General features: G+C 54.2%; 3 protein-coding genes across 3 annotated transcripts in view; 1 reads left to right on the top strand and 2 right to left on the bottom strand.

Moving 5' to 3' along the window:
- Scn8a (sodium voltage-gated channel alpha subunit 8) overlaps positions 1–7,012 on the top strand; it is a 108,813-nt gene extending 101,801 nt beyond the window's left edge. The window contains exon 26 of the mRNA XM_005353869.2: positions 934–7,012. Within this exon, the coding sequence (XP_005353926.1) occupies positions 934–2,081 (1,148 nt within the window). The 3' untranslated portion in view covers positions 2,082–7,012. The remainder of the gene's footprint in view (positions 1–933) is intronic.
- A 438-nt stretch (positions 7,013–7,450) lies between these two features.
- Positions 7,451–8,368, bottom strand: LOC113456745 (uncharacterized protein C12orf81-like). Its single transcript, XM_026782660.1, has one exon. The coding sequence runs from the start codon at positions 8,366–8,368 to the stop codon at positions 7,451–7,453; it is 918 nt and encodes a 305-aa protein (XP_026638461.1).
- A 2,676-nt stretch (positions 8,369–11,044) lies between these two features.
- Fignl2 (fidgetin like 2) overlaps positions 11,045–14,047 on the bottom strand; it is a 26,906-nt gene continuing 23,903 nt past the window's right edge. The window contains exon 3 of the mRNA XM_026782659.1: positions 11,045–14,042. Within this exon, the coding sequence (XP_026638460.1) occupies positions 12,818–14,042 (1,225 nt within the window). The 3' untranslated portion in view covers positions 11,045–12,817. The remainder of the gene's footprint in view (positions 14,043–14,047) is intronic.

Raw genomic sequence — 14,047 nt, 5'->3', positions numbered from 1 at the left:
GGGAAGTCTGTCATTCCCTGTTTGTAGTTTAGAACCTGATGGCCCTGTGGAGAGCATGTGAAAAGCTGTGTGGACACACTGAATAAACAACCCTCCCATAGGAAAACAAAGGCCCACTTTGTTACTCGCAAGGAGGGATAATGGGGAGTCACTTTTATCTGAAGAACCAGTCTTACAGACAACAAAATTAACATCTCGAATACATAAATTGAAAGATAATCCTGTATCCTTTCCTAAACATAGAGGACAGTTTGTTATTTATGAATTCACACATAGTAAAATTGTTAAAACTCCAGAGCCATTGAGGCGTCTAGGTGCTCCAGGGTTAAGTGCTGGCTGCTGTGTTGAATTAGGAGTGGCGGAGCTGCATCCCCAGCACCCGGCCGCCTGCACGGCTAGCTTTATACCCAAAATAATTACACAGAAACTGTATTCTTTTAATCACTGCCTGACCCATTAGTTCCAGCCTCTTATTGGCTAGCTCTTACATATTAATCTAACCCATTTCTATTATTCTGTGTGGCCCACGAGCTGGCTTACCAGGAATGATCTTAACCTGCATCTGTCTGGCGTGGGGGAACCATGGCGACTCCCTGACTCAGCTTCTTTCTCCCAGCCTTCTGTTCTGTTTTCTCCACCCACCTAAGGGTTGGCCTATCAAGGGGCCTAGGCAGTTTCTTTATTCCTTAACCAATGAAATCAACAGATTGATATATGACAGTCCCACATCACTGCTGTTAAATTTCCTAACTGCGCGCACATTCTCTGCTTTTCTGTGTGTTTAGAGTGTGCAATTATCTTACTATGAGGGTTCAGCTCGAGTAAAAGGCACTCATTCTACGTGCCCTTTGAACTTCTGCGCTTCTAATACCAGGTAAGAGGAGGGAAGGGTGACTCTGACCGCAGTAATCATGTCCTCTGTTCCTCCTTTAGGAATGTTCCTGGCTGATATCATTGAGAAATACTTTGTTTCCCCAACCCTGTTCCGAGTCATCCGATTGGCCCGCATTGGGCGCATCTTGCGTCTGATCAAAGGTGCCAAAGGGATTCGTACCCTGCTCTTTGCCTTAATGATGTCATTGCCTGCCCTGTTCAACATTGGCCTTCTGCTCTTCCTCGTTATGTTCATTTTCTCCATCTTTGGGATGTCCAATTTCGCATATGTGAAACACGAGGCTGGCATCGATGACATGTTCAACTTCGAGACATTTGGCAACAGCATGATCTGCCTGTTTCAGATCACAACCTCTGCTGGTTGGGACGGCCTGCTGCTGCCAATCCTAAACCGCCCCCCTGACTGCAGCCTAGACAAGGAACACCCAGGAAGTGGCTTCAAAGGGGACTGCGGGAACCCCTCAGTGGGCATCTTCTTCTTTGTCAGCTACATCATCATCTCCTTCCTGATCGTGGTGAACATGTACATCGCCATCATCTTGGAGAACTTCAGTGTGGCCACAGAAGAGAGTGCCGATCCGCTGAGTGAGGATGACTTTGAGACTTTCTATGAGATCTGGGAGAAGTTTGATCCTGACGCCACCCAGTTCATCGAGTACTGTAAACTGGCAGACTTTGCAGATGCCCTGGAGCATCCTCTCCGAGTGCCCAAGCCCAACACCATTGAGCTCATTGCCATGGACCTGCCCATGGTAAGCGGGGATCGCATCCACTGCTTGGACATCCTTTTCGCCTTCACCAAGAGAGTCCTGGGAGACAGCGGGGAGCTGGACATCCTGCGGCAGCAGATGGAGGAGCGGTTTGTGGCATCCAATCCTTCCAAAGTGTCCTATGAGCCTATCACAACCACTCTGCGGCGCAAGCAGGAAGAGGTGTCCGCGGTGGTTCTGCAGCGTGCCTACAGGGGACATTTGGCTAGGCGGGGCTTCATCTGCAGAAAGATTACCTCCAGTAAGCTGGAGAATGGAGGCACACACCGGGAGAAAAAGGAAAGCACCCCGTCCACGGCCTCGCTCCCCTCTTATGACAGCGTAACAAAACCTGACAAGGAGAAGCAGCAACGGGCAGAGGAAGGAAGAAGGGAAAGAGCCAAGAGGCAAAAGGAGGTCAGAGAGTCCAAGTGTTAGGGGTAACGGGAAGGGAGCTTCCCCTGGCCTCACCCGGGCCAGTGACGGACAGAGCAGCTGTGGAGACGCTGTGCCTGAAGACCTAGACCAAACAGTCTGCTTACGTGGGACACGGTTGCATCTTGAGCAGTGACCTGCTGAGGGCAAAGGACCCTGCTCCCTGGACTCAAGATTTTCTATTGCTTGGACAGGTGGTTACTGCATGTTCCACACTCAGTCAATGCAACTTAGGACTACACTAACAGGATACAAAACAGAGGCGGCTGCCGGGACCAGCAGATTGCCGTGCAGCCAAATGGATTTTATTTTTTCATTTGTTAATTCTCAGAAGCAGAAAGCATCATTTTAAAAGTTTGTTTGTTCATGCAAACAAATTTTGCATTCTTACATTAGTTAAGCTAAGCAGCAAAAAGAAACACACACACACACACACACATTCAGCCAATGTCACTAATTGTCTATTTCTTTGACATAAACAGCATCTTCTCCACATGGGCGTCACGTGGTTTGGAGATGGGTGGGGGAAACAATCAGGGTTTTTCAGGCTGAGGAGGACTTGCTCAGGCCAATTCCAAACATTGTGCTCGTTCAATGCGTAGAAATGATTTGCATGATGGCATGCCGTGATCAGAAGTCATGCATGAGATCCATACACACCCCTGCATTGGTTCGGCTTTTGGACAGGACCCAGCCCTGCCCGTTCACTGTATTTGGGGGAATGGTAAGAGTTCCATACCGGCTGCAAGTCTTTCTGAGTTCTTAGAAGTCTTTCATTCCTCTGGGTAGGGAAACATAACTAACCAATTGACCACCACCACCAGAACCAATCCAACCCAACAAGCAGATGGATCCGTTGTGTGTACATGTTTAACAGACATCTCAACATACAGCCATTGTTGCACATTTTGCAAGGTAAACTATCTAATGCTGCTCTGTCCAGAACATGGGGAGACTCTGGCCCTGAATGGCTTGTACTATTAATGTCACTGTAAAACCAAATACTAGGGCTAAAAAAAAAAAAAATAGAAAAAGAGTTTATTTGTATCTCGCAATATTATAATGATTGTTTAGCCTTCATCCTGGGGAACTGACACTTGGGGAGAGGTAAAAGTGCTATTCATAGTAGCATGTTATCTCTAGGAGGCCTTTGGGGGATCATGGGGTGCTCACGTCATTTGGTGTCATGTCTGTCTACATTATGGCTTTTCTCAGGCTCAGGTAGATGTGGGAAGGGGTTCAGGAACTCTAGACCTGCAGAGGGATTACCACATGCTCCCATCTGCTGGTTCTTCCTGCCTCCATCACATTCCTTCAACCAGTGGGACTTCCCTTTTCCCAACTGTCCAGGGCTGGGTAAAGGCAGCAGCGTTGCTTGGGCTATGGCTATGAGCTTCAGAATAATGGTCACTAGCAGGACCTGAGGTAGAGATGGAGCCAGCTCTGGGCCGAGCCCACTTAGTCTTGTTACTGCGCTGGCTTTTGTGAGAAAGGGACTCCGTAGTAATTCTTTTGGGTGTTGCAGCTTCCCTGGCGTTTCCTTTCTGTCCACCTTGCTGTCTACTTAGTGGCCTGCCCACTGTCGTCGGGAGATGGCTTCTGAGGAAGCACATCTTCCATCCCATCTCCTGCTTTGCGGAAGGCAGCTGTTAGTCCAGGGGCATCTCACCTGACCACAGGGGTCCAAAGCCAGGATGCCACACTTGAGCGTCAGAAAGTCTCTCCGAACCAAGTGAACGCCATCCTTCCTGAGCATAGGGTATAGGGAAGTAAGCAGTCCACACTAGACACTCTAGACCAATCTGCCTTGCAGTAGAAGCACTTTGGATGTAATCTCACAGTCCACTCGACTAGTTTCCATAGAACAAACCACAGGCAGTCAGTGAGCAGAGCTTTCTCTCGTTGGACCGGTAGACACTGTCCAGCTGTCCTGAGCGTGCTGAGAGCAGCCTGGCAGTGTATCCGTGCCGCTGCCGCTAGGGCAGATGTAGAGAGCCACGTACAGGTGACGTCGTACACAGCACAAAACAGAAGCTGACGTGTGTGGTTATTCTTTTTAAGAGAATTATAAATACTGTAATATATAATTTTATTTTATTGGCATGCCTTTTGTAAATACAAATTACTAACTTATTAAATAGGAAATGGCTTCTGGCTTATGCCATTGTCATGTTTATTTTTATTTTTTATACTTTCTTTCTTCTTAGAACTAGATGCTGTCAGCCAATGTACACCCCAACCAGACAGACAGACAAAAAATTTTTTATTGCTAATGGTCTTTTCCAAAACAACAAAAATATATTTTTGTTCCAATGTGCAATAAATTCTAACCACTTCTATGCAAGATTTGGCTAAACTTAATCATTGTTCTTAGATCTTGAGATGGGCAATAGCTATTTGATCCTGCTAGGAACACCAAGCGCCATGCTAGTACTGTCGATAAACTGCTAGAGCCTAGATCTGACCGTTCTCTCCTGCTCCTGACCCCTCAGAGAGCTAGCAAGAGCTTCAGGGAAGAAGCCACCCCCACTCACTGATTAGCCCTCACCTGCTGCCTCTCCCCCTCCTCCCCTCCTCCCTCCCTGGCTCTCTGTCCACCCTGCTCCACACTTCTGTTCCGTAGGCCACCATCACCAGCAGTTCTCACCACAGTCAACAGGCATTGAACCTAAAGAATGGCTATGGCAGTTTTTGGTTGGTCTCTTTTTTTGTTTCGTGTCCTCACAGAGTGAGCAAGTGGCAACGCTTTGCCAAATATCCACGAAGCCCATCAATCAAAGAGTAGCAGCAGCAGCCAGTACCACTGCACATATATATATATAGATATATAAATATAATATAAATATTTATTTTTTGTAGCCAGGTCCTTGGTGCAGTATTTATATTCCACAATCTCCTTTAAAAATAAAAAAAGGACAAAAAGCAAAAAGTCATGTGATGCTGTTCATTTAAATGCAGAGCCAAAGCCCGAGTGGCAGCCACCAGACTGCTGGCTGCGTGAAAACACTCCCCCTCTTCCTTAACTTCCTGTGGTTTAGGGAGAGGAGACTGGGGCTCGGCAGAGGCTGAGAGCAGGGAGCCTTCCCGAGTCCACGTGGCTGCTCAGCCTCAGCAGAGCCTGAGAGCAGGGAGCCTTCCCGAGTCCACGTGGCTGCTCAGCCTCAGGACGCGAGCCCCTTGGGCATCTGAAGCTGTGGCCAGAGAGAAACAAGCTCCCGAGCAGGGCCCCTGGAGCTACAGTGCCCAGAGGGCTTCTTTCACATTATCTCCACAGCCTGCGTGTTGTTAGTGAACCCATGGAGGCCAATGCCGAGCTAAATGAGACATGATTTTAAAAAGTCAAAAGGAAACAATAAAAGTGATCCTTCTCACCACACAAGGGGAGCCTGTCTCCATGGCTGCTGTTCAATTTGCCCATTTTTGAGTTCTGGAAGGTTCTGGGGACCCTGGAGCATTTGGAGAAAGGAGAGCCAGCACCTCTGGATGCGGGCTAAGTAAAAAAGCAGAAAAGCCAGGTCCTGATCCCCAGGTCCCTGCTGCCGACTGCATGTGGCATTCCTTAGGCTGAACCCTCCCTCGGCTGTATCACCCAGCAGACCCCAGAGATGACCTCAGTCAACCCAGCTGGACTGGCCTTACTTCTGCCTTGTTCACGGAGATGATTTAAGGAAAAACTAGTCCCACCCCCAAAGCTAGTGCAAGCACGCTGCCCAGGGGCTCCTACTCCAAGAGCTAGTGCTGGGCCAGCCTCCATCCGCTCCCACAATCAGACCAGCAGACTGGGCTGACCCCCTTGGGGACATCCCTCTCCAGGCCGTGTCTCCTGGTCTAGGAACACTCAGGAGGATCTTGAAGTGCCCACTCTAGTCCACTCTAGACGCTGCGTGGAGAGAGATGGCTGGTAGGTCAATCCCTATCTTTGTCCCTCTATGGAGGGTAAGGACTTGGTGACTTGAGTCCTGGGCATCTTATGTAACGATGCCTCTTTCTTTTCTCAGATGTTGCCCAAAGTTTTGCAAAAAGCTTCGTTCATTTTTCAGGTACTCCCCACCCCCTAGAGAATCAGCTGCCACCAGTCAGTCGGGGAGGGGGGCTTCGGGAGAAGAGGAATCTGGGTGTGGGGCCAAGGCTTGCACCAGGCTAGTGCTGCTTGGATCCGCCTCTCACGGCTTCCTCCATTAAAACACTCCTGAGGCGCCCCCGCCCCCGCCCCCACTGCTGTTTGCTATATATAGAGGCTAAGTGGGGCGAAGTGGGCAGGTGTGCACATGTGGTGTGTGTGTGTGTGTGTGTGTGCGCGCGCGTGTGCGTGTGAAGAATGTACATAGGTAAAGGGGAGCGTGGTCCAGTGGTTCCAGAAGAGGGACAGAACTGTGTTCCATCCCTAACTTGACCACTGGCTCGCTGTGTGGCCTTGGGCAAGTCACTTAACCTCTCTGTGCCTCAGTTTCCCCATCTGTAAAATGGGGGTAATAATACTGACCTACCTCACAGGGGTGTTGTGAGGCTTTAACTAGATGTTTTGTAAAGCGTTCTGAGCTACAGAGACCAAGGCGCCAGGGAAGGGCAAAGTATATTTGGACTTGAGGAAGATGAACTAGTCCCATAAACGCTGCTATTCTGAGAGCCATTTTAAACTGCACCGCTCCACTCCCCCGCTTCTCATCACCAGGACAGCAGGTCGAGAAACATCTTTCCTTGCACTTGCTTCTGGGGTTTGTGATTCTTCTTTCTTTCCCTTGCTGTATCTCCCACCGTACCCCCTCAACTCTTTCCTTGTTCTGTTTATGCGGAAATGGCAGAAATGCTTGAGAACTGAGAATGTAAGTGGATGGGAAGTTTATAGTCTGAATTTTCAATTTTACTTTGTACTGTACATCTTTTTACTTTAGAATTTGCAATAAAGAGTTACGTCAATCTTGTTTTCAACTCTCCTCTTGGACTGGCCTGTCCTTCTGTCATGGCTTTTGCCCCAAACCCCTTCCCCTGGGCCTGCCTGTCTACAGATTCTCCAATCTCGGCTCATCCCTTGGTGTTGGGTAGGAAATTGCCAGGGTAGTTCCCACTGTGTCCTCAAGGAGGCCTTGCCCAAAGGATTGAGTGCTGCACGCTCCAGGCAGCTCCGGAGTCAAGAGTGCGGCTGCTCCCCTTAAGGAATGAATGGTGAGCAGCTTCCTGGCGTGGAATGGATACAAGAGTGTATCCAAAAGCGCGTGGCTCGGCCGGCAGACGCTGGCCAACGCTGGGGACCCTTGGGGATGCCTGGGCCCGGCGACGCCAACCATTTCCATCCAACCAGTCACAGACTGCGCCCTCTACCGCCTTTGGAAACTTTATAGTGGTGGGGCGCCATGGGGCGCGCTGCTCGCTGTTCACAGCAGCCGGCCGTGGGGGGACGGTCCCTGCGGCGCCCAGGTTCGGGGCAGGAGCGGCTCTGCTTCCCAGCGGCATGGCGCTGGGGACGGCCTGGGCCCGGAGGAAGCGCGCGGGGCGGGATCGCCGTCGCCGCCTGCGATCCACAGCGTGAGCACGGTGATCAGCGCCCCGGTGCCCAGCGCTCCCACGAAGCCAACGAGGAGGCCGAGCACCAGCGGCCCGATCCAGGCTGCTGGGCTTCGCGTGTACGGGGGCTGCGGCAGGCGCTCCACGATCAGCTCTAAATCGTCCCAGGAGTGCGCGGGGACCCCGGAGCGGCGGGAGCGCGGGGCCGGGGCCGGGGCCGGGGCGGGGGCCACGGGCGGCTGCACGTAGTTCGCGCCTGACCTGCGTAGCTGCAACGTCGCCTGCTGGTGGAGGTTCTTGGCCAGCTCCCGCGCCACATCCGGGCGGCCGCTGCGCCGTAGCGCCCGGGCCACGCGGTCCCACGACAGGACCGGGGCTTCGGCGGCCAACCAGGACGCCAGCGCCTCGCGGCAACCGTCGGACACCTCCCTGGTCCCGGTTGGCACGCCCTCCTGTCCCTCCGACGGCTGCGTGGCTGCCGCCCGCCGCCGTTGCCCCACGATACCCTGCGCTCCGGGAGAGGGTGTGGACGGCTCAGGCCGTGCCAGCCAGTCCTCAGATAGCCGGGCCAACTCGGCGTCCACGTCGGGCTCGGGCGCCTCTAGGAGCGATCGGAAGTGGCCGCACTCCTCCGGGGTCAGCAGCTCCGACAGGCGGACTGCTGCGTGAGGGCCCATGGCGTCCAGCGCGCCCACGGGGGCCAGCGCCCCGTTGCAGAGCGCCAGAATCAGCGCCCACGCCATGGCAGGGCCTGAGGGAAGGGCTCCGAATGCCGTAAGGCCAGGCATTGTGGCGAGGGACATTCGTGGAACACGGAACACTGCTGCTAGAAAGGAGTTAGCTACCGCGCGGGGGTGGGGGCGGGGTGCGCACAGATCTGAATGCCCAGGGTCTAGGCGAAGGGATCCTCAGCAGCCCCCGCTGAAGGCAGGGATTGGGTGGCAGTCCGGGCCTTATATTCAAACTCCTAATCTAAACCCACCTCCCACTTCCCATCTTCTCATTCATTTACTGTCCTTCGACTTCTATCAGAAGCTCTGGATGCTGCTCTTCATTCAAGGCCCAGATTCTCTCAGCATGCTCTCGCATCTGCTAGTCTAAACCCTCATCTTCCCAGAATAGGGCAAACCCCCAGTTCTTCCATCCCATCACACTGGACCCCCACTTACCTAACACACCTTTTCCCAAGATGGCTTGAATATAACCTCCAGTCTGGCAGTCTGGCCTCCATGATGAACCCTGCTATACCATGCCTTCAGGAAGCCACACACACCGCTCACACACATCATAGCCCCTCTAAGAATCCCGCACCCACCATCTTGCCCAGCACTGCAGCTACACCTTTGCACTGCCTCATCCAGAAGACCAAGTGCTCAGCAGAGGTCTGTTGACTCAGCGGGAATTCTTGTGAACCAGTCCCCTATTCACCCACATGCAGAGGCTACTTCAGGGTAGCTTAGGGGCCTGCCTGACTCCTCCCACCTCAGTTCTCCCAACTGCTGCCCCCATTTTATGCTCTTGTAACAAACATGAACGATGTCAACAATACTCTCTCCAGCCTCCGTATTTTCCTGACCTTTACCTCTCCCACCTGTGAAGGTTCCTGACTTGCCACTCGTGGGTACTTGTGTGGTATGTGGGTGTGTGTGATGTGGGGCACCTGTGTGTATACTGGTATAGGCCTGAGTCAGATAGGCTCCACCATTCTCTGCCTTATTCACCGAGTCAGCGTCTCGCAGTTGAACCCAGAGTTCAAATCTTACTCTGAGGGAACCCCTACTTTTGCCTTCCAAAGGCTGTAATTACAGGGGAGCTGCCATAGCAATCCAGTGCTACATGGGTGCTGGGGGCTCCAGACTTGGTCTCCACACCTGCATGGCAGCACCCTGCCAACAGAGCCATCTCCCAGCCCTCTTGGGCATTTTTTTTTTCAAGATAGGGTTTCTCTGTGTAGCCCTAGAACTCTGTAGACCAGGCTGGTCTTGAACTTACAGAGATCCGCGTACACCACCACTGCCTGGTTCCTCTTGGGCATTCTTGAGAGAAGCCCTGTGTTCTTCATTGGCATACTCTTCTAGAGTATCTAGAAATACCAGAGGCTACTCAATAGAAGTCCCCAGTGATTGCATCAAGGTCAAACAGTTGTGCCAGCTGTGAGGAGACCCTTACGATCCACCCCAGCCCTTATATATTTATATGGTCTGTTTGGAGGACTGTCCTATCATGGGTTCTCGGGGGTGTCCTTGGCAGTTTGGGGCGGTTGTTTTAGTCAGCATCCACACAATTTTGTCATACAATAGGTACATGATAAATTGCAGGAGGTCATATCTGGACCTCCAAGGACTCTGAATCCTGGAAATACCCAATTGGTCTCTCCGGAGGTTGCTCCTGGCTTTGCCTCCTGTGAGCCTGTAGTGAGCCCTAAAAGGAAGCCCAGCATGCTATTCCCCTTGGCTTGTGGCAGTCGAAGACCTGAGATAGTAGTGGGCCCCAAGCTCTCCATAGCTCCACAGTGTCCCTGATTTCTCCATCTCTCGGTGTATCATGAGCTGTTGAAGATCGTCGGGACTGAAAGACAGAGGAAATGGACATAGGCTCGTGTGGTCTGCAGCACCGAGCTTCGGGTGTCCCCACACCTTGCCTTCTCCCCTACGGAAGACAAGCATGGCTCTCACTTGCTCAAGCAGGGCTGTTGTCATGCTTCCTCTTCACACCCCATTTTGTTCATGCATTCATTCAACAAACACGCCCACACATCATTGCTCCTTACATCAGCATCCAGAGCCAGATGGAAGGCGCTGGATGTGACCTCCGGTCAGCAAATGACAGCCACGGGCATGGGGTGAACAGCAAAGTTCTGTTCCTGCTGAAGGGACAGAAACAACCTGAGCAGCCAACGCTCCCCACATCCCACTACCCCCAAGAAATCCTCCGAATACCACACGTCATACTTTAATACTGTGTAATTTTTTCTTTTAAAATACAGTCTCTTCTGAGGTAGACAGACCACAACTGCAGAGCATTATCAGACAGGAGATAAATATGTCCATGTACAACACACAGCAAAATGAGGTAGAAATGGTTACAGCTGAAGGAGAGGATCCCAACCCAATAGTAGCAGAGGGAGTGGGCAGTCTGTGTGCCACCCCTGCAGGGCATGCTGTCCCCACCCCCGCACTCCACCCCTGGATTCTTTGGTATGCCCCAACATCACTAGGGCTGGACCCACCCTGCCATCCTGCCCCATGCTCGCGAGGTAGGTGCTGCAGCCGGGGGCTGATTCTTGTGCAAAGCTTCCAAACCTGGAAACAGAAAGAGCCCAGCAAAGGAAGTGTAGGGACCCTGGGGATTGGTCCATGAACCCCCTAGAGGTGCTGCTGCTTGAAGGTACAGCTGGGTTCCCAACTTCACTTCCCTGCCCCTCTACCCCCCACCCCACCCCCAGACCTGAGAGAACTCCCTTATCCCATGTTCCTACCAAGGATCTTTTGGCAGCAGCGCTCTGTGGCCTCTGGCTCCAGAGAGAGGCTCGGAGGAAACAAGAACGAAGGGAACACAGCAGCTCTCCCATTCACACTCAAGGCTAGCGCTTGCACGGCAGCACTCCCGTTCACACTCAAGGCTAGCGCTTGCACGGCAGCTCTCCCGTTCACACTCAAGGCTAGCGCTTGCCCTCGGTACCTGGCCCCTGCCATGTCTCTCATGCCATCCTCGGCACCCAGAAAGTGAGGAGGACGAGGAACTGTAGGGACAAGCAGGGGGGCTGGGGTGGGACACAGATGGGGAATGTTTCTTCTTTGCACCAAAGATTGTGAAATGGTCTGAGGAGCTGAACAGCTGAAGTCCCATTGTGGGAGCAAGCAGGAGGAAGAGGGTTTGAAGAGAAGGGCTCTATTTCCTCTGTCATGTCATCCTCTCCAGGCCCCAGTCTGGGAGAGCAAGGAAATACATTCCCCACAGAACTGTCTCCAGAGCCGTGCTCTCCCTCCTGATAGGTCCCAGAGAAACAGGAGGCCTGGCTCCTAGTAGTCAATATTGTGCCAGCCAGACTTCTGGCTAGACCATCTTCATTCTGGGGGGAATCCCTTAGCCTGGTATAGGGAGCCTCTGACTAAGCAGGTGTCCAGTGAGGTAACCTGAGAACATTCCACTGGGTCACCTGAGGCAGGACATGAGCCAGAGTACCCCAACCCTCTGTAAGTTTCCCAGAGAACCTGAAGCTGAGGACTGGGGCCCACAGGAGACTGGCCAGAAGGAAGCAGCAAGTCTCCCTGGAGGGCCCTGCTCCCGCTCATCTCTCCCTTGTAAGCTGGGCCTGGGGAGGAAGCCTTTAGTTACATTCTGTTTCTGCCCCAACAGCAGCAGTTTGGGACTCATGTCTGGTCTTCCTCATCAGCCCAGTCTCTCTGGTCTGGGAGAATCTGCTCCCCTGCGGTGGGGCCTAGGGTAACAGGAGAGCAGAAGTCTAACATTCGTTCTAAGGTCAGTTTCTTCCTGAGTTGTCAAAATAAAACGAAAAACAGCAAATCCTACACATCTTACAAAAATAAGAGGCCTAAAATATTAAGCAATCTAAATTTCTGGGACTTCCCCTCAAAAATGAACAACAACAACAACAAAAAAAACCCTTCTTTGGGTGTTTTTCCCCTTGTTCCCACCCCTAAGAGCCAAGATTTCTAGTGGGTAATATACTGAGGGGTTGTGGGGCTCCCTACCCCCCCCTTCTCAGCCTCTGGGCCAAAAGAACTTCTGCCAAGACCCTGCAGAGAGAATGAGGAGGAGGGAGGAGACACGGAGGAGCCACACAGAAAAAGCTTGGAGGGTGGTACATGAGGAGGGGACCAGAGGGAGGAGCCAAAAGGGTACAGGGATAGTATGGGGAGGGGTCAATGACAAAGCCTCGAGAAGAAACTAAGCCTAAATAGAAAAGGTAGGATGGGAAAAGAAGGGTGGCGCTCAGAGGATAAGGAGACAAAAGGATTACGGAGAGAAGACAGGAGCTCCCTAGGCACTGGTGCCAGCTCATGTCGTGTGTGCCCAGCGGATATGGCGAACTTCCCGTCCACAATAAATAGGAGAAACCTGAGTACACTGGTGCATATGGCATCGATCTGCCTGGCAGAAGCATTTTCCTTCCCATGCAAACAAACTCACCAGCAGAGCCCTCCCCTCTTTCACCCCACATTCATCACTCCTTTGGCCATCCTCTGGCGAAGGTGGCCTCTCCCCGGCCATCCTCAGTGTCCGGAGCCATACATTTTGTCCCACTCCACTAGAGAGTCCAGCTCCTTGGGGGAAGCCCGAGGGCCCACCTTGGCTAGAGCAGCCTCTACGTCTTTGTAGGAAAGGGGCCTCTGCAGTCCGGAGAGGCCCACCTCGGCCGCTGCCTGCTGGCACAGCTGCCCCAGCTCGCCGCCTGAGAAGCCCTGGGTGCCCTGCACCAGGACGGCCAGCTCCCGCTCGCTCAGCGCACAGCCCTGCTGAGCCAGCGCCCTCTGCAGGATCTGCCCGCGCGCCGCGCCGTCGGGCAGCGCCACGTACAAGCGCAGCGCGAAACGTCGGCGAGTCGCCTCGTCCAAGGCCGCAGGCCGCGAGGTGGTACCCACCACCAGCACGCCATCGTGGCGCGCGCCGCAGCCGCCGTCCAGGCAGGCCAGCAGAGGCGCCCGCAGAGAGGCCCCGTCGTCCCGCGCCGGCAGCAGCGCGTCCAGCTCGCTGATGAGCAGCACCGCGGGCGGGCGGCAGCGCGCAGCCGCAAAGGCAGCCTGCAGGAGGCGCGCGCTCTCGACGGCGCCCGAGGCGGCCAGGCCGGCCCCGCGCAGGCGCAGCAGCGTGGCGCCCAGCTGGGTGGCGAGGCAGCGGCCCAGCAGAGCTTTGCCGGAGCCGCGGGGCCCGAAGAGCAGCACGGTCCGCGGCGGGCGCGCGCTGCCGGGACAGGCGGGTGGCCTCAGCAGGGGCCACAGCAGCTCCTCCTCCAGCGCCGCCTTGAGCGCGCCCTGGCCCGCCACGTCTGCCCATTGCACCGGGGGCCCGCAGTCTACCATCTTGCTGGTCACCAGCTCCAGGGTCCCCGGGTCCACACCCTTGGGAGGTTCCCCCGACGGCGCCGTGAATCCTCCGCGGGTGGCCGGGACCCGCTCAGGGGGAAACTTGTCAAAGGGCTCGAGTTGCGGGCCGTAGGCGGGGGACCCCAGGACCTTGAGAGCGCCGCCGCCGCCGTACTTGCCGGTCCCCTCCTCCGTAGCTGCGGCTGGCTTGGCGCGGAACCCGTTGCCCCGACACTCGGCGTCATCCGCGGCGGGGTAGGCGGCGCCGTCGGCCGCGGGGGCCTTGGCGGGCTCGTAAGCGTACTTGCGGTAGCGAGCCTCCGCGCCCTCGTCGACCGCCTTGCGCTTCAGCGACACGCCCTCGACGGCGGCGGCGGTGGGGAAGCCGTAGGGCGCGGGCCGGGGCGGCGCGGGGGCGGG

This window comes from Microtus ochrogaster, chromosome 15, assembly GCF_000317375.1.
Source record: "Microtus ochrogaster isolate Prairie Vole_2 chromosome 15, MicOch1.0, whole genome shotgun sequence".
NCBI classification, from domain to species: Eukaryota; Metazoa; Chordata; class Mammalia; order Rodentia; family Cricetidae; genus Microtus; species Microtus ochrogaster.
This window is presented reverse-complemented; position numbering and strand designations above follow the sequence as displayed.